At 45.4% G+C, this 26,484-nt stretch overlaps 2 protein-coding genes across 4 annotated transcripts in view; one reads left to right on the top strand and one right to left on the bottom strand.

Annotated features, from left to right (window-relative positions):
* Positions 1 to 16,814, bottom strand: part of ARHGAP35 (Rho GTPase activating protein 35) — a 48,797-nt gene extending 31,983 nt beyond the window's left edge. The window contains exon 1 of one of the 2 annotated variants that reach the window (XM_039325018.1): positions 16,401 to 16,814. The gene's annotated coding sequence lies outside the window, so the exon portion shown is untranslated. The remainder of the gene's footprint in view (positions 1 to 16,400) is intronic. The other variant, XM_039325017.1, reaches the window with a different exon arrangement.
* A 3,345-nt stretch (positions 16,815 to 20,159) lies between these two features.
* Positions 20,160 to 26,138, top strand: AP2S1 (adaptor related protein complex 2 subunit sigma 1). Of its 2 annotated transcripts, none has more exons than XM_039325020.1 (5): positions 20,160 to 20,270; positions 21,794 to 21,943; positions 22,755 to 22,868; positions 23,881 to 23,940; positions 25,353 to 26,138. In XM_039325020.1, the coding sequence occupies exons 2-5, from the start codon at positions 21,851 to 21,853 to the stop codon at positions 25,452 to 25,454; spliced, it is 369 nt and encodes a 122-aa protein (XP_039180954.1). In that variant the 5' UTR covers positions 20,160 to 20,270; positions 21,794 to 21,850; the 3' UTR covers positions 25,455 to 26,138. The 2 variants fall into 2 exon arrangements, with proteins under 2 accessions (XP_039180954.1, XP_039180953.1); XM_039325019.1 differs by having other exon boundaries at positions 20,210 to 20,368.
* Positions 26,139 to 26,484: the final 346 nt, after the last annotated feature.

Here is a 26,484-nt window from a genome sequence, read left to right as displayed (position 1 = left end):
TTTGCCAAAAATGTGATGAGTTTTGCAGTTTAATACTTTTCCACTGAGAAGGGGCGTTGACTTACCTGAACGCCTTTTCAGCTACTAGAAGAAATCCCCCCCAATGGAAAGGAACTATACCTGCCCAGGAGCCAAAGATTGTCGGTCTTTCTGTATGGCCAGATCAGTCAAGACTGAAGAATCATGGTCCAGGACTGGGCGTGGCAACTTTGGCTGACTGATCTGATTGGCCAGGAATACAGTCTCAACCCACTGCGTGGATTATCCATCTCCAGTGCTGGAGAATTTTGGGGTTAGCAGCCCTTGGGTCTTCGAGCCTGTTTTTTTGCTCGCAGATTCAACAGACTGTATTTCCAAAGCACTAGAAACACTTCCTTAAAGGAGAACAATTGCACATACACACATACACGGAGGGAACTCCACTTCCACATTTTCCCGAAACAAGACATTCATAAAAGGAACTGTCTAAATTAGTCTACCTTACAAAAGAATCACCCTTCTCACTCACTAAGCAGACTGATCCACTAATGAAATGTTAGGTAGACAACTATGTGAGTCAGCTTCATAGATGGGCTTATCCTGCAGTTAAATATTAATTTCAGTGGATGAGAATGCAGTGGTGAAATGTGGACCAGAAATGGAGAGATCCAGGTTCTCCATCACAAAAGCTCCAGAGGTGACTCTAGGGCAGTCTTGGTCTCTCCATCCAACCTACTCAAAAAGTGGCTTTTGTGGGCCTGAACTAAAGCAGGGGGTCTTCAAACTTAGCAACTTTAAGACTTGTGGAAGTTGAAGTCCACAAGTCTTAAAGTTACAAAGTTTGGAAACCCTAAATTAAAGGAAGATTCTCGTAAGCTCTTGGGAAAAAAGATGAATATAAATCAAATAAATAAACCCAACAACATCACATCCTTAGAATTAGCTACATATCTGCTTTTCATGGGCAAGCTAGGGTATAAAAGAAAGCTTACAGCTGTGCCCAATTTTATGCCTTTTGCTATGGTTGTTAAATGAAGCACTGAAGATGTTAAGCGAATCACACAGTTGTTAAGTGAATCCGCCTTCTCCTATCAACTTGGTTTGTCAGGAGCCGGTTGGGAAGACTGAAAACGGCGATTGTGACTCCAAGATGCTGCAACTGTTGTTAATAGGTGCTACTTACCAAGCCCCTGAATTTTGATCACACTGACTGTGGGGATGCTGCAGCGGACGTAAATGTGAGGACTGGTCAGAAACCACTTTTTTCCCAGTGCCATTTTAACTTTGAAAGGTCACTAAACGAATGACTGTAAGTCGACATGTACCTGTAGAATTTAAAGTTCCCCAACTCAGCCCCTTCCAGAAGGCCTGGCTTACAAATGTCCTTCTCTTCTGAGTGAACTCAACACATCTGGAGGGCACCAAGTTGGGGAATACGGGTATCATGTTTCTTCCTCCCTAATTACTGAATGGTTCACGGTTTTTGTTTTTAAGGTTCAGAAATGGCACGTTGTCCTCCTTGTGTAAAGAGAACAAAGTGGATTATTCTATTGTGCTAGGTTAACCGGAGCGTAGGTAGTAGTAATACAGAGGTTAATTAAAAAGCAGTAAACAATTTGTCTCAGCTCTAACCATTCTGAAACATATTAGGCGTGTTAATCTGGGGGGTGTACTCTAAAATAGATTTAATCTGTTACTTATGCTTTAAAAGGGGGGATTGGCAGCAGGATAACAAGGGTGGCCTCTAGAGTTATGACCAACGGTGGATTTTGAATCTGCAGTCAGTATATAATACCTTTTGCTCTGATCATTAAATAATGCTGCTTAACTAGTTCTTCATTCAGAATGGATTACGAAAGACAAAGGGGTGCTGTAAGTTTTTAATGCTATTGTATGTCTGAGTTAGAAAAAGAAGCCTGGAACATTTGATCCCAAGTACATTCAATTTTTCTAAGCGGTAGTTTAAAAATCAGCTGAGTCACCAGATAAAACATTCCGAACTCCTTAAAAAACTGGAAGGAGGAAGCTGGCACAGAGTAGAAGTTCAACCCTGCTCTGAATCTGACCAAAAGTTTATCCCAAGTACAATTACACCTCAAAGGTAGCTGTTATTTTAACTGGTTCCAGTCCCCACTGAGGAATTTAGAAGGCTGGGTTTTTCACATATCCAAAAGAGAGGATGGATGGATGGACATACACACACACACATATACACACACACACGTTTCAGTATTAAAAGAGTATCATGTTATGATTTTACTATCTCTGTACAACCAGCTTCCCATTTAAAGAATTTTAAAAAGCTATAAAGCTGCTGTGAAAGTGCTAGAAGTTTCCACATTACAAATGAGACCCCTCTCTTCTTAAGGAAAAAGGCAGAATTGGGTTAGAAAAGATGTGGGAGACATTTTAATAAATGAAATAATAAAAATAACAGGGATATCATTTATCTAAAGTGGGGCAAATAAGTTCTCCAATTTGGAAAATTGCCAGTGAGCAATTCTCTGTTAAAACATTTACAGGAGCTTAATGAAATTTTGTGGCATTTTTGGGCCTCAAACTTAACAGATGTATTTTCTAAGCAAGAAAGTAGCATGATTATACTGTGTCAGCACGTTTCCTACGAAGAAAACTGTTAAAACTGGGGGGGGGGGGATTGCAATCCATGTGTTCCAACATCTAATACCCATGAAACCAGCTAAAATCTGATTTATCAGATCCTCATTCCTTTGACTCTACAGAGAATTTTCCTGACAGTATACGTTTTGCCATCCTTGTTGCTCTCCTCAATCTAGCAGGGATTTTACATAATGCCAGATAAAGAATTCAAGTTTCTATTACAGCAAATACAGAGGGCCTCTTTGTAAAACATGTTGTTTTACATACAAATTGCTTTTTGAGGATCCATGCATGAAAAGCAGGATTCAAGTATAAAAAATACATTAGACAGGTAATATTGTAAGCCATTCATGGGGATGATAGTACATGGAGGATTTCTGTCTATCTCCATTGGAATCTTATCCCTCTCTTCCCCCTCCCCCACCCTCCAAAGTATGGATTGGCCCTCACCAGCATCAAGAGCTTCATGCCTATAACCAGTACTTTTAAGTTCTCAACATAGCAACTAAGCAACTCTGGAGAATCCTATGAGTAAAATACATCTACATATATGTACTTAAGAGCAAGTTTTTTTCAAACTTGGCCACTTTTAAGATGTGTGGACTTCAACTCCCAGGATTCCCCAGCCAGTCTTGCCATTTGAAGATGTCTGGACCTCAACTGCCAGAATTCCCCAGCCAGCATACCCTTTACAAATCAAAATAGATCAGGCTAAGCCAAGGATGCACACCTCATCAGCTGTGATGGACAAGCTGAGGGCCCAATAGGCGACTCTGTATCATGTACGTCAGCAGGGCAGGGTACTTCCTCTGGGAAGTTTGTGGGACTTTGTTTTATTAATTGTGCTGGTTTGTTTTATTCATTGTGCTATGCCTAATTTATGGTTTAATTTCCAAACTTGGCAATTTTAAGACTTGTAGACTCAGGCATACTGGCTGAGGAATTCTGGGAGCTGAAGTCCACAAGTTTTAAAGTTGCCAAGTTTGGAGAACCCTTGGTTTACACAAGAGTTCCATACGTTTTCAACCTCAACAAAGTAGGGATAGGTGCCATTAGTTTTTCAGACATCGTAATGGTGGGAGAACTCCAAGGCCTACTGAGTGCCTACCCTTATGCTAAATCCAAAGCAGATCATAGTCTTAGTGTAATGTAAGTGTCTAGCCGAGGGGTAGGCAACCTTGGCTCTTTTATGACTTGTTGACTTCAATAGCATGGCTGGCTCAGGAATTCTGGGAGTTGAAGTCCACGATCATAAAAGAGCCAAGGTTGCCTACCCCTGGGCTAGCCAGTCAGGAATGCGTATATTTTATTATATCTGTGAAACAGTTACTCATTTGCAGGAAACAAGAGAAAATTCCTCAGCCCAGAAGGTTACAGTAGTTAACTAGCTAGAGAAGTACCACAGAACTGCAGCCAGCCTTAATTAATCCTACACTGATTTAGAGGACTCTATTATTTTTTCATGTTTTATCGTTAAGGAACAAGTAACGCTTCCACACCACAAGCAGCTCACAACTAAATCAGCTTTCTTGTCTGCTGGATGCTCTTCTTAACCAAAAGGAAACACGCCCCAATTGCGCCCGTTTTGAAACTCACCACAAATTAACTTAATTTAAGGGCGCTTGCTTGGCAAACTATATCTGTGATATTTGTACTTACGCTTGCTTTCAGCCTGGTGTGGTTCGAGTGTTTAAAATCACACGCTGTTAAAAATCACTTTTAATAAAGCAAATGGCCAGTGAGCCTGAAAGCACAAAACAGCGCCAGAGGAGACGCTTCAGTCGGCTGAATATACTGTATATCTGACAATGGGAAAAGGAGTTCCTTGCACAGCCGTAAATTTCCTCACTGCCCTATGGCGGCTGAAGTGTAGAAAATCTCTGAAATGGGTCATTTGTATCTTTGGAAAGGCTGATTTAAGCTTTTAACCATCTGGATCTGAAATGTTTAATCTCAGGCAACAGATGGGCTATTCTTAGAGGCAGGACATATAGGAGCTTCCAGACCAGGCCCCCGACCACGGCCAAAGCCAGCCTCTCTCTGAAAAGTCACAAACAGAAGAGCGGGGAGGAAGTACCAAGTCTAGGAGCCGGGCTCACTGGCTTCGCTACTACTGGACGGGATCTTCCATTGTGAATTAGGGAAAGTACACCGAGTAGGAAAAGGCATAGCATTTCAAGTCTGAAGTATTTTGAGTTCCAAGCAGGGGTTCTTACTGGACATATAACTACAGGTAGTCCTGGACTTACAGCTGCTCGTTTAGTGGCCACTTGAAGTTACAACAGCATTGTAAAAAGTGACTTATGACCGTTTCCCACACTTACAACCATTGCAGCATCCCCCTGGTCACGTGATCAAAATTCAGACACTTGGCACCTGGCATGTATTTAGGACAGTCCCGGGGTCATGTGATCCCCTTTGGTGACCTTTTGACAAGCAAAATCAAGACGGAAGCTGAATTCACTTAACAACCGTATGGCTATTTCAACAACTGCAGTGATTCACTTGAGAACTGTGGCAAGAAAGGTTGTGAAATGGGGCAAAATTCAATTAACAACTATCTCATTGAGCAATGGAAATTTTGGGCTTAATTGTGGTCGTAAAACAAGGGCTATCTGTATTCCAAAACTACTCTGACCAGTCCAGAATTGTTCGGAAATGTAACACAGCCATTTATAAATTGAATAAATGTTAACATTTATACGTATTAATCTTCTGTAGCACCTCATCTGAAGGAATGTGAACAAATTGCTGCACAATTTAAACTGTCTAGCAAAGAACAGCATAAAACAACAGAGAAATGGCCTATCAGCTACAATCTACACACCAAACAAGTCAATCCTATTAAGGCAGCATGACGATTCAAAAGCCTTGCAGAAGGATGTCAAAAGTCAGATACCAGAGGAAGTTTATTTCAGAAAATGGGGACCATCACACAAAAGCATCATCTGGGGCACCTATGCTTCTAGCTTTTTTTTATTTATTTATACCGGGAGCGTCAAGCTCTATTGTATCTGGGCAGCCCTGCAGATTCCTGGGAATCCGTCCAGGAAGGCTTTCAGTGTTTAAAGCCAACAATCTCAACTGTACCCAGAAGCCTATTAAAAGCCCATGTAGTCCTGTAGCCATGGGGTTGCAGTTACAAGGCTGAACAGACTCTCACCTGCCAAGCAGGTGGGCACCTGTGTTCTGCCTCAACTTCTCCTCCAAAGCAGCTCCGTGTAAAGCACATTACATTTCTGTAATGAATTCTGGGAGCTGAAATCCACAAGGCGTAAAGTTGCCAAGGCTGAGCACTGCTTGCCTGTCAGTGAAGTTTATTTTCTACCTCCCGGTGAGAGAATGAGTAATTTTTGTCATCTCCTTCTCTTTTGGTGTGACTGTCCAATGAGCTTAAAAAAAAAAAAAAAATACCACCACCCAAGAACTTGCTCCGTTTTCTGTTAATGGACAAACTAAGAAAGAGCAGGTTATGAATCAAACTTAGCCCTAACAAGGAAAACCAATATCCCTCAATAACCAAAGAGAAAGAGAACTTGCAAAGGGACCGTTGTGGCATCCTTTTTCACCTGCCTCATCATTCTGAGCATTCTTAGAGAAGGAAAAGCGCCCGAGAATCCCTGCTAAGGATGGGAGCTATTAGCTTACGGTAGTTAAGCCCTCCTATCCCCCTGGTATCACAACACTTTGAAGCATCAATCAAGCCGCTCGGATGGTGGAGGAACTGGAGACTCGCCAGGCAGCCTGGACGCCTTCCCAGCTGGGTCATTAAAGCTAACTAAGTGGAGATGGGAGTTGAGGAGGAATTCAAGCTCTTGAGATAAAGGAAGCCTCCACGGTTGGGAACCTGGGCATATGGGAGAGCCAAGGAGTGGGGCTCGTTCGGCGCTTCGTCTCTGAAAGAATGACACCATCCGCGGAAGTGGCCCTTCCCAACTCATGGCCCTCTTCCCTGGAACAGTGATGATCCCACATACAGATAGCCCTTGATTGATGACCCTCTTGAGCCCAACATTTCTGTTGTTGAGCGAGACATTTGTTCAGTGAGCTTTGCCCCATTTTAAGACCTTTCTTGCCACAGTTGTTAAGCGAATCACCGCAGTTGATAAGTTACTAACCTGGTTGTTAAATGAATTTGGCTTCCCCCATTGATTTTGCTTGTCAGAAGGTTGCAAAAGGGGATTGCGTGACCTTTGGAAACAGCAAAGGTCGTAAGAATGAACCAGTTGCCAAGCATCTGAATTTTGATCACGTGACCCCCGAGGAGGCTGCAATTGTTGTAAGTGTGAAAAACGGACACAAGTCTCTTTTTTGGGTGCCGTTGTTAACTTGGAATGGTCACTAAAGGAACTGCTGTTAAGTCGAGGACTACCTGTGCTGGTTATTTCAATAGGTCTTTAAGATAGAAACAAATGTATTAGCATCCTTCCTTTGATACAGGTAATCCTCGACTTGCGACTATTCTTTAGTGACCACTCAAAATTATGATAGTGATGAAAAAAGTGACTTGCAACCAGTCCTCGTACTTATAATTGTTGCAGGATCCTCACAATGGCATGATCGTAATCTGGGCCCTTAGCAAGTGGCTGGCATTTGCCATGGTTGCAATGCTCCAGGGTAACCTGATTGCAATTTGGGGCCTGCTCGGCAGGGAAGGTTGCAAATCACAATCCTGTGATATCTCGCTTAATGACCGCAGCAAAAAGGGTAGTAAAATCAGGTGCAGTCACATGACGCCTCTCTTAATGTCCGCACCACACAATGACAAATTTCCTGGTTCCGATTACGGTTATAAGTCGAGGATTACCTACACAAGTGTACTGATCACTGTTGTATTGTTCCTTGGCTTTGTATACAGTTTCATAATGTTATTATTGGGTTCTTTTCCTGTTGTTTTACCCAGTTTATCTATGGGAGGATTATAAACCATTTAAAACTGGTTTAAGGTTTTGACAGACTAACTAGATCTCTGTCTTCTGCACTTCTAGGAGCATTTGTAGTGGAGGAAGATGTTTTCAAAAGGGACTGATACTGCTGAAAATATTATTTAAGACATCTGTAATTATAACCAAGAGGTAACAAGTGGGGCTTAACTTCCCAAACGATAGCTGTTAAATTTAGCAACAGCTGAATTAAAGAGAGGGGTAGATCCACCAGGGAATATTACCTGCACAAATCCCACTGAAATTAATAAATGCTGACTAAGGACATCGTTCTTGCTTTCCTCCCATTTCAGAGGGACTTGCAATCAAGATTGGTTGCAAGTCCCAGGAGAAGCAGAACCAGATCTGCTAACAGGCTTTCTTGCAGACAGAAATTCTTTTGTAATCCTTCTCTCAGCAGAAGCATTACAGAGTTTAGGACAAAGGAATCCACCAAAATAAAACTATTTGGAAAGCCTCCTCTGAAGATAGCACCACAATTATTTGATACATTGGCATTATTTCTATTTCTGCACTCTCCAAGCTACTACAAGTAGCCCTTGACTTATAACCGTTTGTTTAGTGACCATTCAAAGTTAGAATGGCACTGATAAAAGTGGTTTATGATCAGTCCTCATACTTACGTCCGCTGCAGGATCCCCATGGTCATGTGATCAAAATTCAGCCGCTTGACAACTGACTCGTATTTATGACGATTGCAGTGTCCCAGGGTCATGTGATCCCCTTTTGCAACCTTCTGATAAGTAAAGTCAATGGGGAAGACAGATTAGCACTTAGCCTTATATACCGCTTCATGGTGCTTTTACAACCCTCTCTGAGCAGTTTATAGAGTCAGCCTCTTGCCCCCAACAATCTAGTCCTTATTTTACTGACCCCGGAAGGATGGAAGGCTGAGTCAACTCTGAGTTGGCAGGACCCTATGGTAAAATGGGGTTTGATCCTTGGTGGTTCAGAGTGCTGTGGAAACCTAATCATTATTTTAGCCTGTTATATATACCAGGCCATCACATTAAACTATCATATGCTTATTATGTGAACATAGAAATTGTGATTTTTAGCCTGAGATTAGCTAGTTGTGGGAACTAACTATTCTAGCTCCAAATATTGAATTGAAGAGAAAGAATATCTTAAAGCAGTGGCCTCCATTAAAACAGGGTGGGCATGCAATTTCACCAAACAGTATTTTGACGGCCTATCATGTTAGTATAATGTATTTACTTAATGACCAGTAGTTTTATCATCACTTAGAATTATGATGGCTATGAAATGGGCACCTTCCAGCCCATGAAGCATCCCAGGCTATCATAAATGGTCATGCCAGCCTCCCAGACACATGGGTGGGTGTAGGGGGTTGTCAGCTGTACACTTGCTGTACCATTTCACAATCACGTGACTGTGATTTGCAGTGCTTAGCACCAGTTTTCAGCAAAAAGCACCTCTTCAAATGAATAGTTTTGCTAGTGACCGCCACAGAAAAGGGCCAGAAAATTACTTCTGGTCACATGGGTGCCTCAACCTATGACCATAATGACTTACAAGGTCTATTGATAAGCACCTGGTCCATTAATGCATATTATTCTAAGGCGCCTATAACCTGCAAAACTCAGTTAAGATCGTTAAGATGAACAATGCATTTAATAACCAAACAATCTTTTAATCCAACTACGATGGTTCTTTTTCCAGGAGGTGAACACCCTAAATTACCAGCTCTTACAATTTTAAGAGAAGAAACAGACAGTCCACAAAAGAGATATGAATCTACATCTACTAACAAGGATACGTAAGAGAAATCTTAACACACAAAGAACGCACTGAATTGCAAAGGCTGAGTCCTGCCATAACATACCTTCACACCCTACTTGAGAGCTATTCAGAGGCAACCAGCTGTTCATTCTTGAAAAAAGAATATACCGGAATATGCAGACGAGCAGACCTATTGCTAAACCGCTACACTCTGAAACATACATGGCAGGTGAACAATGGTTCCTGTTCTTTCTTCTAATGTGCTTGCCTGGTGATGTGGCTTGTCATTTATTAAATATGACCAACTGGGTGTATATTCTTTTGCTAACACAGCTTTTATCAATCCACAGACATCTTCAATTTTATTTTAAAAGATAATCAATACATTTTAGGCCAGTAAGTAACTGAAATAATGACACCCAGAAGTAATCTTTGATGAGAAGCCTCTGCTTGCATCAGTCTTATCTCATCAGTTTAGAAAGACAATTAACACCGATGCATTTTCAGCAGCTCGGAGCTACTGTAAAAAAGTCATTGCCGAGAAATAAAAGCATCAGCGTCTGGACAGCCTATTCAGCAGCCACAACCCAATTATTTTAGCAAGGGGTGTCCAACCTTGGAAACTTTAAGACCTGTGGACTTCAACTCCCACAATTCCCTAGCCAGTTATCCTTGTAGGGATGCAACAGAAACGTATTAAAATTTAAAGCTACAGCCCTGAAACGTTATGCAGCACTTCAAATTTAATTCCAAAAAGATGGATTGGAATATATGGTAGCCCAAATGTAATACTTTTTGGCAACTCTTTAAAACAGCTGCGTCTTTTCCTTGGGCCACAAGGCAGCTACAGAAAGAAGCTTTTGAACTGATTTCTAACATTACATTCTGTATTCTATGCAGAGTGGAAATCAACTGTCAATAATTAAGGAACCAGCAGTAGAAAAATATGCCACAGCATTTGGTAGAAAAACGCTGCAAGCCTTGGAAAAAATATTGAGAATTGACCATGTTTTCCCCTGTGATCTGCGATGGAAATTAAAGTTCAGTTCTGAAGAAGCAAGACTGAAAGAGTACTGATGCTTTTGAACCTAGCAAAGCTAGCAAAGATGGGGAAAAAAGATAAAATGATTATGACTAGTAGCGGGTGGATGGACTCAATTACAGTGATGATGGATACACTGATGGAAGAACTAAAGCAGCGTTTCTCAAGGTGTGGACTTCAACTCCCAGAATTCTCCAGCCAACCATGGGAATTCTGGGAGTTGAAGTCCACATCTCGTCAAGTTGCCAGGGTTGAGAAATACTGACCAAAAGGATTAGGTTAGAAATAGATCCCTATGGAAAAACATTTAAGTGGTCATTGAGAGTTAAGGCTAACTTGATGGCACACAATCAGTCAATCAATGTATGTCTCACTGAAGCCAAAATGCTTGCATTCAACTGAATCTCAGGCAAATCCACTGACTTACTCGCTTTTGTTAGTTGTAGCAAGAATGAACTGAGACAAAATGTGAATTTTCCTACCAGATGTAAATTAATCAAAAAAAAGTTCCCATGAAATTGCTGTTTCCTTCAAAAGATATAGTCTGTAGAAAAAAATAGATTCTTCAAATTATGATTAGCAGTAGAATGCAGGCTGAACAAGAAAAAGTTTTATCTAATATAGCAACTAATTGGCAAGCGTATTTGTTCAGAAAATAATTGACTTGGAAAGTGAAAGCTTGATTTAAATCACTTTATCTTGAAAAAAAATCTCAGCATGGTAGAAGCATATTTTGAAAATAGAAAAATTGGATTCTTAGAAGTATGCAATCTTCTCAAGCATATGTCTTACAAATTTCTATTCTTGTCCAGAATAAAAAAAAAATCAACCCAGTGTGGCTATTATTGGACCTTCAAGGAATTTTATTGCATTTTAAGTCTACAAACTTGCCAGAAATTCCAGAGAACTACTATATAAAGTTGGTAAATTTTACAGCAAGGTACAGTATACCTCTTTGAAAGGCAAGACAGAAATGAGATTAAAAAAAATACAATTTACAAATACCTGTTTCTTCAAGAAAGTAGCTAGATTCACACATCAAGCTAAGTTATATTTTTTATTGATGGTCTGTTGAATGGTTGGTTAAAATGCTGGGGTATATCCCTACAAATCACATTTTGGGTAGGTGCAAAGTCACTCAGAGTCGCCTTGAACTACAAGATGGGTAGCAAATAAATTTAATAATAAATAGCATGAACCCACACTGTACAGTGTCAAAGTGCTTGTTCACATCATACCAAAGTAGCCTCACATTTATGTTGTTTTTCAAATGTTTAGTCAGCAATCCAAAACTTTATTGGGATGCATTGAGTTTAGTGGATTACACTGCAAACCATATGGATGGAAATCACAGTGCCAATGTTTTCGGTTTCACTGATGAAGCAATATGCTACAAAATACTTATCCATTATAGCAACATCCCTATTTGTTCCATCTATGTTATGCAACTTGATATGTAATTTGCTAGCACCATTCCATTTTCTTACACTAAATGTGTGTGTTCTTCAAGGATGAGGTAGGTTTTAGTAATTATAGCACCTTGCAGAACACATAAATTATACAATTTAAACTTCATGTTTATATTTAGCAGCAAATTGTACCAACTTGAAGCAGTAACAAAGACAGCCAGTTTGCTATGAAGTGCTTAAGACCAAACAAAAACTTTGTTAAAGTTATCTGTCAGCACACAATGACTGTTATTTCAGAAAAAAGAAGGGCAGCTAAAAGACGAGTGGTTACTTGATAAGCTTATAAGGAAGGAATTCAATTTGGCCAAAAGGAAAGGTAGGAAGATTGCCTAGGATAACTGGAACTTGAGTCATGGCAACTGGACTTTTCTTTTTTGGTCTGAAATTCGCTGCTTATCCCAGTAGATTTTTCAACCACATTAAAATGGCTCAGGAATGCATTCCATCTCCATCAAAAGTAGGAAATTAATATTGGGATTAGGCTGCATGTGAAAATTTATCTCCTATGATGAATCTGCAAGTAGCCAGTTCTATAGTTAAAAATAGTAAATGAACAGGGTTAGAAACACTTACAGCAAAGTGTTAGTTTGTTCCTGAAACACAATTCAAACTATTCATTCAATTGCTATTTGAGGACAAGGTCAAAATGACTCCATAAGAAATGCTGGCACTGTACGCCTTTTTAGAACCTGTTTTAAGCTGCATCCTAAAATATTGATAATATTTTTACAAATGCACTTAACTTCCAAGTAAATATATGATTAAAAAATGAGGCACCAATTACAAAAATGCAATTAGGCACAGATTGACTAAGCCATAAATATAAAAATATAAAATCATTAACACTATCCAAACTTGATTGAACAAAATGCAACGAAATTTCATCAGAATACCAGAGTTCATTTTACAAGACAAACATGGAACTGATCAAATCTGCTCAGGTTTCAGGTCAAACCCTAAGCTACTTTTAACTGAAAATTAGTGGGATATATGTCTTTCCCTTAGATCCTTCTCTCTTCAGCACCCCATTTTTTTCCTCCAGAACCCCCGCAAAAAGAACAAAATCTGTACCTCTGCAGAATACACAAAGAACCTTAGAAACAAGAATATGTAACAATCTTGCCATTAAGGATCCTTATAGCCATCAAAACCTGAAAACAGATAAAAATATGTCATTTGTCTCGCATTTTCTCCCTCTCTTAACTTTCAGCATGGAGAAGGAATTCCTACAATCAAGTGGAAACCAGAAGGGGAAAAAAACCATGGGTAAAGCTGTCTACTTAATGTATATAACATGTTCTTACAAAAAAACACACCAACATTTGCCTGCAAGAATGAGAATGGTGGTTAAAAGCCGGGTCTAAGGCTTCAGTCCATCCTGTGTGAAGGAATGGAAAAAAAACAAAACTATTTACTGCCACATCCTGAAAATCTGCTGTTGGCAGTATTTTCAGAACTTACCAAAGAGAGAGAGAGAGACAGAGAACAAACTTGATTGAATTCTACTTCGCAACTAAATGCTCAGATGTAAATAAATCTAAAATGGCCTTTCAGGATCAAAATTATTTATTTAATCAGCAAATAATAAACATATTTGCTAAGATTTCTCCACCACCATTTAGAATTAAAAATTCATGACTATCTTAGTGAAAGAAATTATGAATGATCATTGGCAGAATTAGTTCTGCCAAAGATTCACTGTTTAGATTGTGATTGCACATAAAGAATAATAAAATATATTATTTTGTATAAAAGATTAACAAGCAAAAAATGGTTTTGGTGTCCATATCAGTAATAAGAATTGATATCAAAACATGGTAAAACAAAAACCTCAGAAAGTAGAGAAGCTTATAAATATTAATGAACATTTGAACCAACTTTAATAAAAGCATATTTCCCTTCCTATAAATGCTATTTAAGACAACTGATGATTACTAACCTCTTAAAAACACAACTTTATAAATGAAAATGTGGATTCATTTTTAAATGAGTGATAGTCTTTGCACTTGCAGAGTAAACAGAATGCTCATTATTTGTCATTTGCACTTTCTAATTTATTTGCTATATAAGGCTATGTGAGGATGATGTTTTGATGACAAGGAGAGAAAAAAAGGAAAATTGCTGAAATGGTGTTATAATCTCAGATATTCACTCTTGGAAAATTGTGTTCCTGTCTTTTAGGATAATTAGTTAAGTTCAAAGCTTCCTAAAGTAAAAGCGATTCTAATTTTCCAAAAGAAAGAACCTGGATATTCGTGTCATGTCTACCACAAAGACTACATTCTCCCAATTAAATTATTCAAACAGAACAATCAAGAGATTCTAAGGAAAAAGGCTATTGCTCTCAATCCATCCTTGGGGAAAACGTAATGGCGAGAGCACATGTGACCTGGAAAAATAAGCCTAAGGAGGCAAGCGTAGCCTTGATGTATCTCAACCATATACTGTTGAGAGAGGAGGAGAATTTAGAAGAAAAATGTAGAGGGCATGTTCCTTAATGCTAGACTGCCTTCTTTTTCCCCCCTGTGCTTTGGATGGCTTTTACAACAGGCAATTTTGTCTAGGCTTGGAAGGTAGGTGAAGTCTGGTCCAGTTTGACTTGGATGGTAGAGAACCGAATCGCAGATTTTCCAGCATTGGGAAGTTGAAAAAAAAAAACCATCTTGGAGGAATCCCTAACTGCTTCTGTAGTGTGGCCAAGAGAATTAGAGTGATACATCCACGAAGTCACCAGAAGTTGAGCATGACTGATATTATGACATTTCCCCAAAGGCTTTGTTAAAGTAACATCATCCTGATAAATTCTACCGCATCAAACAAAATATCATATTTTAATTTGCAGCCACAAGTTAAGGAAAACCTCTTTTTGCTTCCTAAGCATTACTGACTTGCAGAAAGGATGACTACAAATAGCCAAAGGATGCTATTCTGCAGAGAGTTTGGAGATGATGTTCCCAGGAGAGCCAGATGGAAGCAAAAACTGAGAGATGCAGAAAACAGCACCTCATTTACTGCTCTCACACAGGTAGGCCCTAACTGAGCCTTATTTTGAACATTATACTAAATCTGTGCAGAGAAGTGTGAAACCAATTTTGGTCTACCATTTTAGGCAACAGGAAAGTGAAGGTGGGGGAGACAACACGCTCACAATGAAGCGGTATGGACCCTGTCCCCCCAAATGAGCCCTCAGTTCTAAAACTGGGGCAATAGATATAATTCCCATGGATTACCTTGGAATCCCAACATTCATTTCAGTTCTGCAGCAAACACATTATCTCAACATACAGACTTGTGACTACAATCGAGCCCAACCTTTCCACCGCTAAGCAAGGAATTAGTTAAGCAAGTCCTGCCCCATTTTGTGACCTTTTTGCTATGGTTGTTAAGTGAATCGCTACAGTTGTTAAGTGAATCGTGTGGGTCGTTAAGCAAAATCTGGCTTCCCCCATTGATTTTGCTCATGGAAAGCCAGCTGGGAAGGTTGCGAATGGCGATCACATGACCCCAGGACAGCGCAACTCTCATAAATACATGCCAGTTGCCAAACGACCGAATTTTGACCACGGAGATCCTGCAATGGTTGTTAAATGTGAAAAATGGTCATAAGTCACTTTTTTCAGTGCCATTGTAACTTCGAACTGTCATGAAACCAATGGTTGTAAACCGAGGACTGATTATCTGTATTCCAACTTCTTCAACTTTAGGAGAAAGGAATTCCCATTTCCTTGAGAGAGCAGGGCTGGAGGAAGCCCTCCTTCCCAGTGGCAAAGTAGGACCATATGGAATTCCAGCTGTTCATCCGGAGGACCCAAGGACCCCCCCCCCCAATTGTGGTTCCCAGTTCCTGTCCAACATTCCCAGAGCAAGAGGATCACAAGCAGATCACAGCCTCTCGCTACTGCTGCTGCTGCTCCAAACGGATCTCTGGCTGTTTTCTGATGGTTGACAGAGGTTAGTTGAGCCTTTTCTCTCCCCCCCCCACCAGCAAATGGTCCCTCCTTCCCAGCCCCCCCCAATGCGCACCCAAAGCAACAGCAGTGGCCTTTTGTCCCTCACACTTTCTCCCCTTTCCCCTCAATTCCAGCCCCCCCCCGCCCTCCAATCACAGCACCCGGGGAACTCCAGGCCCCGCATTGTCTGGGTCCGCCCGGCATATCCAAGCCGGGCCCCGAATGAAAAGGCGCCGGCGCTGGGTTTGCAGGGAGGGGGGTAAGTCTGGCAGAGGGGGGGCTCTTCTCCCCCCCGGAGGGGGCAGCCAGACAGGCAGCCCCCCCCCAGCCAGGGATGCCCCCTTTGGAGCCTGGGGGCGGCCGGGAGGGGCCACCCATTTCCTCCTTGCATCCCCCTCCCCCCCATGCTGCATCCCCGACGTGGGGGGGGCGGGAGGACGCACCTGGCCCTCCCCGAGGCGGGGAAGGGTCTTCCTCCCTCCCTCCCTCCGAGGGGCGCCTCCCTTTCCCCGCCAGGGCTCCCCCGCCCGCCGGCAGCGGTCCGGGGGAGGGCACCGTGGGGAAGGGTCTCCCCCGGGACCCCCGCCTCCTCCTCTCCCTCATTGTTCCTCCGTCGGGCCGAGGCGGCGGCGGCAGGCGAGGCGAGTCAACTCACCGGGTCGGGGGCGGCGGGGCCGGGCCAGGCCGGGCTCTCGGGGCGGGGCGGACGAGGACCCGAAGCGGCGGCGGCGAGGGTGGAGGAGGCGGCGCCATGTTCCTCCCTCCCTCCTCGCTCGCTCGCTCGCCCTTCCTGCCTTCCTTCACCCGGTCGCCGCGAGGGACGAAGAGGAAGGCCGGGCGGCGGGCGGGGGGCGGCGGCGGGAGAGGCCGAGGAGGCGCCTTCGCCTCACGCTGAGGGGCGGCGGCGGCGGCGGCAGCGAAACCATCGACTGAGGGAGAAGCGACGGGGCGCGGGGCCGCGTGCGTCTCAGAGGGGCCGCGCGCGCCGACACTAGCGCGCACGCGCGCCCAAGCAGGCCGATCCTTGGCGCAGGAGCCGCGGCTCGCGCCGCCGGCAGACCCTGAGAGGGAGAGCGAGCGGGGGGGCGGGGCCGTGCGGGGGGCGGAGCCGACGCTACGGCCCGAGGAGGAGAGAATGCGGGCGCGCCCCCGGAACGGAGCGCCGAGGGAGAGAACGCGCCTGCGCCGGGGTGGCCCCGCCTTTCTCGGCCCGCGCCGGGCGGGGGCGGGTCGGCTCTGCCGGGCGGGGGCGCGCACGAACGAGGGGGAGGGAGGGGGGAGGGAAAGAAGGGCGCGCGTGAGGCGGGGGGGGGGTCGAAGCCGGAGTCTGGAACGCGGCGGCAGCGGCGCGCACGCGCACGCGGAGGCTCGTTCTCTCCTGGGGAAGGGGTGTTTCGCGGGGGGTGGAACCCCCCCCCGGCCGAGCCCACCACCCAACCCCCGGAGAGGACCTGGTGGGTTCTTCCGGGCCCTTCCCGGGAGGTGGGGGGAAGAAAAAGGGGTCTGGCCGCGGCGCCCCCAGACTCTCCTCGCCGCCGCCACCGGGTTTTGTTCCGGTGGCGCCTCGCCGACCCCGGCGCCCTTCCTCCGCCCGGCCGTTCAGGGTTGACTTGCCCTCCCCGCCCCCGGGGCTGCTTTCATCCCGGTTGGTGCCTTTGGTGGGCAGCCCCGTCTCTGCCTTGGGACCCCTGAGTGAAGGCCCGCCTCTGCAGGGGGCTCCGATGCTGGGAACGGGCAAGGACTGCGGGGTCCCTGGGGGACTCGGAGCCGGGTGGTTTCCTTGCAGACGTTTCATGACCCAACTAGGGAACGTCATCAGTGCTGTAAGGGAGGAGGGGGGTTCCTCTCTTTGTATACTAGCAGCTTGTCTTATAAATGGGTGGGGTGTTATTTTTTCTTGGTACTGAAACAGATGGTGTTACCTAGTTGGGTCATGAAACCTCTGCAAGACAACCACCAAGCTCAGAGAGCACCAAGGTCCCCACAGTCGATGTTGTTCTCCTCCTCCCCTATTTTCCAAGGTGCCAGCTTGGCTCTATTTCTGGGCAAATAGGCACTCTCCTAGATAAAAACCTGGGCTGCACCACACCGACACCATTTTTATTTTCTCTAAATTTCTCTAAGTTTCAATGAGGCCCAAAGGCAATTTTCTGAATTAAGCTCATGGTGGAAACTGCTGCTTTGCTCTGCTGTGAACCAGCCTCTTGTTTCATATTTGTTAATTTTATATGTTAATTAAAAGAACCTTTGCGGAAACATTACCACTATTATCTTAATTTATAAAAGTTGGATAGAACAAGGAACCCATCATACACAAATAGGCTGCATGATTTGTCCGTGCCCGATTTAGGCTAGAAATCTTCGTGCAATACTTGGGAGTGCCACCAAAAGCAGACAGCTGGTTTATATGTTATGCTAAACTGTGGCTTGCTTAAATCAGAATTGATTAAATAATAACAGCAGAGTTCATCCAGCACGTTAAACCACAACCAATTTCACTTATTTATTATCTGTGCTAGATCGGAGGTGTCCAAACTTGGCAATTTTTAGGACTTGTGGATTTCAAATACTAATTGCTTAGGAGCTAATTAAGGACCACTCAACCCAGGTATGAAGATAAACTGGGGAGGTCCTGTTTGGGGTTCCACAGGGAATTAAGCTGAAAGAGCAGTTATGAGGATAATTCTTGGTGCAGATGTTGACTCACAACCACAACTGAGTCCAAGTTTTTTGTTGCCAAGCAAGGCAGTGGTTAAGTGAGATTCACTTAACAATTGTGTTACTTAACAAGTGTGGCAAGAAAGGCCATAAAATGGGGCAAAACTCACTTAGCAATTGTCTTGCTTAGCAATGGAAAATTTGGGCTCACAAATGAAGGCAAACATACATGTCCCAGGATAATGTTGCACGATCCAATCCGGATCGGTCACCTGGACCAGAGGTTTACTTTTCCGAGTTTTGGGATTCGTGCTGGAGCCCATGTTCAGGGAACTTCTTTTTACTAGAATATGTTAATAAACCCATAATTAACCCATATTCCAGTAGAGAAAAGTTCCCTGAACATGGGCTCCAGCACGGGTCCGAAAGCTCAGAAAAATAAACCTCTGGTCCTGGTGACTAACCCAGATTGGATCTTGAAGTTTGGGCACAATTGTGGAATTGATGACTACCAGTACTTGGAAAAAAATGGGTGGGGGAGCAAAGGGAAGACCCATAGACATGTTTTCCACAGCAGGAGAAAAGCAACCAAAAAGTGAAGATCTTGCTGAGATCAATTACTTTTCAGCCAAAGTCCATGGTTTTGGGGGTGATCTTTCGGGATTTAAATCAAGATTTCTTATTCTGACTCACAGACCGCAAGATTGGAAACCTGCCTTGTCACAAACCTGAGCTTTGCCCAGGAATCTTTAAAATAAACAAACAAAACAAATACGGTTCTCCCTGTGGGCATTCTAGAGTGGGCAAGTGACATTCCAGATGGCACGATGTAGTGGCTGGCACCCAGGGCTCTCTTTTTCCCTTTTTCCTGCCGCCCTCTGAAAGAGATGGACTTCGGCTCTAAAATGGGATTTTTAACACACCTGGGCAACAGCACGTCGGAGAAAAACGCTGTAGATTCGGTGAAGAACAGCACAACTGTTCACAGCAGTCTTTTCCATCCTCTGCTTCTTGATCTTTTTAACGGCAGGTGATGTGGACTTTGTGTTCTACCATGTGGTCTCTTCCAAACCCATTTCCTAAAGAGGGCTGGAAATCTCCCAGAAAATTCCCCAAGTGGCTTTTGAAATTATGATGCCCGCTCTCATCTATCTAGTTTGCTACTTAGGACTGTAGCCTATACCACAAAGTTCCAGGAAGTTGCACTGCATGTTTCTCAGAATGATTAATTCAGGTAGTCCTTTGCTTAGGATGCAAAACTGGCCTATTTTTGCAGCTTGAATCCCTGGGGAACCAAATTTTCCTTTTTTAGGGTGACAAACACCCATTGGGGCAGGAGATGCTCTACAACAATCTGCCTCCATTATTTGAGATTATTATTTTGTTCCCATGAAAAGTTGAAGTTCTCAAGCGAGAGGTCTATCAGGATGACTACAGTATTTCCAAGCATGTCTCCTATTCCCTCTAGATCGCAGCACCCTCTTGCGTTACGTTGCAGAAACCTTGGGCCTACAAGGCCCGGCTGAGCCTGGGGTTAAAGTTCAGCCCAGGCAGCGTCTGAGGCGTCACTCGCTCAGTTTCCTTCTGCCACACGAGTCCCCGGCTTCGTGCGAACATCACGGAACACGGGCTCCCCCTACTGGAAGCGATCGGCACACTTTTTTTTCTCCCAACCCAAAGAAATTACAGCTCCCGGCATGCAGCGCAGCCGTCGCGTGGCCCGCCCGGCCTGGAAAACAATCCTATAGGCTCCTTGCTGGCGCGAGGCCTGACCCGGAGTGCTTCATTCCTCTTCCGGTTCCTTCCTGCATTTAGACTACAACTCCCGACCGGCTGAGTGCTTGGCAGCCGCCCTATCGAATATCCGGTAGGAAGGCAGAATAGAGTCGGGGGGCTGAAGCAGCTTGCCAGGGGCTCTGCGGGCAGCAGGAGGAGGAGGAGGAGGGGGACTCGGGAGCCGTCATGGTAAGAAGGGGCGGGGGTCTCTTTAAGGAGGCGGGAGGGGTCACTGCAGCAGCGAGGCTTCCAGGCGGGGGAGAAACGGGGGGGGCTTGCTTGGTGTCGTGATAAACCCTAATAATGCCATTATTTTGGTCGGGGGGACGAGTAGGGGGTCTTAGCGTGGGCCTAAGTCCCCTCCTAGACCAGGCCCTATTCCTAGGGGCCACCCAACCCTAGCTGCCCCAATCTCCCCCCTTCTCTGCCCTTCCCCCCCCCTTCCCAGCAGGCAAAATATTAAACATTATTCCCGTTTATCACAACATCTGTGAAATGGCAGAGATTCTGAGGGGCATCCCCCGGTAAAAGAGGTTCAGAAGTGGGCCAGGGGCAAAAAAATCCAGTTCTGGATCTTTACAACAGCCCTGGAAGGTAGGCTAACCGTATTTTGCTAGGGATATTGCCCCCCCCACACACACACAGCTCCTATCATCCCCAGCCAGCGTGATGAAAAAGAGGAGAGGCACTAAAATCCAAACTACAGGGATCACAATTCAGCCCAAATTTCTGTTAAGCAAGATAGTAGTTCAGTCCTTTTGCTTGCTATGGCTCTTAACTAAATCTCTGCAGTTATTAAATTAGTAACACGGTTGTTAAGTGAATCTAGCTTCCCCATTGTTTTTGCTGGTCAGAAGGTCGCAAAAGGGAATCACACAATCCCGAGACACTGCAACCGCCATAAGTATGAGTCAGGTGCCAATGAGTTTTGATCATGTGACCATGGGGTGCTGCAGTGGTCGTAAGTGTGAAAATCATTCATAAGTCACTTTTTTAGGGCCGCTGTAACTTTGAATGGTCACTAAATGAATAGTAAGTCGAGGATTATCTGTCTTGTGAAAATTCCCTTGAGGTGACATCTGACTTTTTTTTTTTTAATTTGGCAAACAGGCCATTGCTGTTCTACCCTCTTGTGCTGTGGAGATTGCCTGATTAACCAGGATGTAAAACTGCTTGTCTTATTCCTGGAATCAGAAGAAAACGTGTCTTGTTTGGTGCTGGAAGAGATCACAAGCCTTTGCTGTTTGTGCTGGGCTGGCTTTCTTGATTAGGGTGGGTCACTTCCCTATCTTAGCTCCACAGTTGGAAAGTGGAGCTAAGCAAAAATGGGGTCAGACTAGCAAGGTTTTTGCAGTCCTTTGGAAAAATGCCCCATTCTCCAGTGTGCAATTTGTGCAGCCAAAGATGCCAAGAGGAAGCAGGCAGTAATTAGGTCTGCTAAATGGAGACCAAAGAGGAAACAAACGGTTTTGTAGCAGCTCCTGATGTTAGCTGGAGGATCCCAGCACCCACAGGAGTTCTGCACTGCAAGTGGGAGCTTTTCGCTGCTTGTAGCTGAATGCTTATTTGGATTCTGGATTACAGGCAGCCCTGTTTGTGGTTCCTCTTTTACAGATTCGCTTTATCCTGATTCAGAACCGGGCTGGCAAAACCCGCCTGGCCAAGTGGTACATGCAGTTTGATGATGACGAGAAGCAAAAGCTGATCGAGGAGGTGCATGCAGTGGTCACCGTCCGAGATGCGAAGCACACTAATTTTGTGGAGGTAGTACATTTGTGGCCTTATTTATTTATTAAATTTTTATCCTGCCTTTATTGTTTTTACAAATAACTCAAGGCGGCGAATATACATAATAATCCCTCCCCCTGTTCTCCCCATAACAACAACCCTGGGAGGTGGGCTGGGCTGTGAGGGAGTGACTGGCCCAAAGTCACCCAGCTGGCTTTCATGCCTAAGGCAGAACTAGAACTCACTTAAGAAGAGATTAGACAGTCACTTCTGAAATGGTATAGGTTCTCCTGCTTGAGCAGGGGGCTGGACTAGAAGACCTCCAAGGTCCCTTCCAACTCTATTCACTATTCACCATCTCCTTCTGATTGGCCCAAAGTCCCCCAACTGGCTTTCATGCTTAAGATGGAACTAGAACTCACCATCTCCTGGTGATTGACCCAAAGTCACCTAGCTGGCAGGACTAGAACACACAACCTCCTGGATTTTAGGCCAGCACCTTAACCATTAGACCAAACTGATGGCCTCAGGGCATCTCCCTCTCAAACCAGGGCAGTTCTACTCTCTGTGGTGTGACCTACAAGGGAAGTGTTGAAAGACTAACACAAATGACAGAAGGATAAGCATCTTTTAAGGCTGGTGAAACCCATCTTTGCTAGGAGCCATTTGACCAAACATTTGCATAAAGCAGGTTTGTTCGTGTTGAGAAGAGGATCGTGGCCTGGTGGTAGAACCAGCAGATAAGCCCAGTCTTCCCCATCCCCCTTGACCGGCATTGTCCTGCTTCTAACGGACACCCGTGTTTGTGTTCCTTGCCCTGATGGCGGTTTGGCTTCTTTCCCCCCAGTTCCGCAACTTCAAGATCATCTACCGGCGTTATGCTGGGCTCTATTTCTGCATCTGCGTGGATGTGAACGACAACAACTTAGCTTACCTCGAGGCCATTCACAACTTTGTGGAGGTGAGTGTGGGCCTGTCCAGCTGCAAAGCAGGCCTGTCTCCCTCACAGGCCGGTGAACATCTGTCTTTGCGCAGCGGTTCTGGAAGTTCTACCGTTCCAGATAAGTGGATACAAGAGTAATACAGTTAGTCCTCGACTTGCAAATGTTTAGTGACCTTTCCAAGTTACAGTGACACCGAGAAAGGTGACTTAACGACTGTTTTTCCTATTTAATGATCCTTGCAGTATCCCTGTGGTCACCTGATTTATATTCGGATGCTTGGCAATTGACTCACATTTACGACGGCTGCAGGGTCACTTGATCCCCCTTTGCGGCCTTCTGGCAATCCAAGTCAACGGGGAAGCCAGAGTCCCTTCACAACTGGGTTACTCATTTATCATCCACAGCGATTCGCTTAACAACTTGTGGCGAGAAAGGCCGTCCAAGGGGGCAGAACTCACTTAACGCAGGTCTCGCTTAGCAATGGAAAAGTTGGGCTCAGTTGTGGTCGTAAGTCGAGGACCGCCTGCAACGACGACCTGATGGGGACAGGCGTGGTCTGGTGTAGCAATACCAAGCCTGTTTCTGCTCCCCGCCTTCTTGCTGCCTTTCAGCGTTTGCACAAAAGGCTAGCCCAGGGGTAGGCAACCTTGGCTCTTTGATGACTCGTGGACTTCAACTCCCAGAATTCCTGAGCCAGCCACGCTGAGGGGAAAGGGAGAGGTTCCAAGCTGAGCCATGCTGGCTGAGGAATTCTGGGAGTTGACCAGTCTTAAAGGGGCCATAGTTCCCCCATGCTGGCTCAGGAATTCTGGGAGTTGAAGTCCACGAGTCATAAAAGAGCCACGGTTGCCTACCCTTGGGCTAGTTGATAAAACGGGGCTGATGTGTACCTGACAGCCTCTTGCAGGAACAGCCCCTGCTCTGCAGCAAGGTGTCCTCGGCCCCCGGGGTTGCACCCTACTTCCCGCCCACCTCGTGCGCAGGCTGAAGCCCCACGTTCAACCGGCCTTTTTCTCCCTCTCCCCTCAGGTTCTGAATGAGTATTTTCACAACGTCTGCGAGCTCGACCTGGTCTTCAACTTCTACAAGGTGGGAGTTCGTTACTTGTTTTCAGAAGAGGTTGGACAGCCGTTTATCTGAAAAGGCATAGGATCTCCTTCTCGAGCAGGGGGTTGGACTGGAAGACCTCCAAGGTCCCTTCCGAGTCTGCTATTCTCTTAATTCTGTTGTTCTGCTATTCTGTCTACCCCAGGGGTAGGCCACCTTGGCTCTTTTATGACTGGTGGACTTCAACTCCCAGAATTCCTGAGCCAGCCATGCTGAGGGAAAAGGGAGAGGTTTCCAAGCTGAGCCATGCTGGCTCAGGAATTCTGGGAGTTGAAGTCCACGAATCATGAGGGGGCCATAGTTCCCCCATGCTGGCTCAGGAATTCTGGGAGTTGAAGTCCACGAATCATGAGGGGGCCATAGTTCCCCCATGCTGGCTCAGGAATTCTGGGAGTTGAAGTCCGCAAGTCATGAGGGGGCCATAGTTCCCCCATGCTGGCTCAGGAATTCTGGGAGTTGAAGTCCATCCATCTCCGAGTGGCCAAGGTTGAGAAATACAGGCCTAGGCCAGGGGTGGGCAACCTCGGCTCTTTTATGACTGGTGGACCAACTCCCAGAATTCCTGAGCCAGCCGTGCTGAGGGGAAAAGGAGAAGTTTCCAAGCTGAGCCAGGCTGGCTCAGGAATTCTGGGAGTTGAAGTCCACCAGTCATAAAAGAGCCAAGGTGGCCTACCCCAGTCTACCCCAATAGCCATCCCCAGTGTAGAATGCCCCCCAATTGGGGTCCCCAGCAGAGCCAGTTTTTAAGGCTCTCCCGGAAGGCCAGGAGGGTGGGGGCCGAGGGAGGGAGAATACAGGGAGTCCTCCACTTTGTGATGAGACCGTTCAGAGTTAGGCTAGCACTGGGAAAAGTGCCTTGCAACCATTTTTCACACAGCTGTTTGGGCATCTCCTGTGGTCATGTGTTCAAAATTCAGCCACTCGCGGGAGTCACGTGATCCCCTTTTGCGACCTTCTGACCAGCAAAATCAATGGGGAAGCCAAGATTCGCTTAACGACCGTGATCCTAACTGAACCACTGCAGTGATTCATTTAACAACTGTGGCGAGAACGGTCACAAAAATGGGAAACTCACTCCACTGCTGTCTCACTTAGCAACGGAAATGATGGGTTCAATTGTTGTAAGTGGAGGACTGCCTGTATTCCAGAGGGCGGGGGGGCTGTGGCAGAAAAAGCTCTTCTGGGACTCCCCAGCTGAAATTCTTCAGCCCACAGGATCCAAACTAGACCTGGGATTTATCCAATATATTTATTTATTTGCCACTCATCTTCGAGCGAGTGGGACAGACTTGGGCTAGGCTGCTCCAAGGCCGGCAGCCCTCCTCGGTGGTCTCTCCTGCGTAGGACCCTTTGCCCCCCCACCCATTTCATCAGCCCCCTCTGCTCCCTTGCAGGTCTACACGGTGGTGGATGAGATGTTCCTCGCTGGAGAAATCCGGGAAACCAGCCAGACGAAGGTGCTGAAGCAGCTTCTGATGCTGCAGTCGTTGGAATGATCTGTGGGGGCGGGGCTTGTCCACGGCCTCGTTGGGGGTCCTTCTCCTCTTCAGACCCTGCCGCTTCCTGCCAGCCCCACCTCTCTTCCTTTCCGGCGCCCCAAATCAGAGACTTGCTCCCCCCATAACCCAGAGCTGAAGGCTGGCAGGGAGCAAGCGTTTTTGGGGAAGGGGTCTGCATTGGAGTATCTCCTCTGTTGCTCCCCCCCTGCCTGGAAAGTGGGGTCCCTGTGGAAGAGGGAGAGCTGGCAGGTTAGGCTCGCTTCTTTGCTCAAAAGGGGGGAGGGTTGAAGAGGAGAGAGAGCTCCTTCTCCCACCCACCCACCCGCCTTGCCATTTGATCTCCCACTGCTCTCCACTCTCCCTGTTGTTGGTCTGCTGCCCCCTCCCCATCTGGCCATCCACGTCAACATCTTGTGCTGCTGCATCTGCAGAAGAGGGACCACGTCTTTTGTGCGTGTGTGTGTTTGAGTACGTGTGAGTGTGAGTACAGGCACCTGTAATAAGTGGATTTGAGCAATTCGACTGCCAGTAAAGTGATGTCTTGAAATAAACCATCCATCCAACACTAGAAAGGGAGGAAGTTGCTCATTTAAATCCTGGCCTGTTTCTGGAGGAACAATGCAGCGCTGCTTCCCCAGCCCGTGTTCGCTTCGATTAATCTAACAAATCCAATTAATTGTGTTTTGTTTCGGTGTTTTGTATGTGCCAGACCAAGAACTGCTAGGCAAGAGGGAGCACTGAGTTGCCCGTTAGCAAAGTTTATGAACCCATTCCATAATATTTGATAGTCCACCACTCCGTGCAGGCCTGTCTCCCCTTACTGAACCCTATAAACCAGGTTTTCTTGTGCTCTCCATGTTAAATAGTCCAACGCAGAATTGTTCAACCTAAATTAAATTTAATAACGAAATAAATGAACAAAATGTCAGGAACTTTTTAAGCTAGTTCAGCTCCCAGAATTCTCCCGACAGCATGTTTTAGGATGGGTGGACTTCAACTCCCAGAATTCCCCAGCCAGCATGAAACA

This window comes from Crotalus tigris, unplaced genomic scaffold, assembly GCF_016545835.1.
Source record: "Crotalus tigris isolate CLP2741 ecotype Arizona unplaced genomic scaffold, ASM1654583v1 scf7180000024316.1084291, whole genome shotgun sequence".
In the NCBI taxonomy this organism is placed as follows: domain Eukaryota; kingdom Metazoa; phylum Chordata; class Lepidosauria; order Squamata; family Viperidae; genus Crotalus; species Crotalus tigris.
This window is presented reverse-complemented; position numbering and strand designations above follow the sequence as displayed.

Coding starts and splice junctions, on each gene's coding strand:
- AP2S1 (XM_039325019.1), top strand. Junction 21,944..22,754: donor AGCACACTAATTTTGTGGAG/GTAGTACATTTG, acceptor CTTTCCCCCCAG/TTCCGCAACTTCAAGATCAT. Junction 23,941..25,352: donor TGGTCTTCAACTTCTACAAG/GTGGGAGTTCGT, acceptor GCTCCCTTGCAG/GTCTACACGGTGGTGGATGA.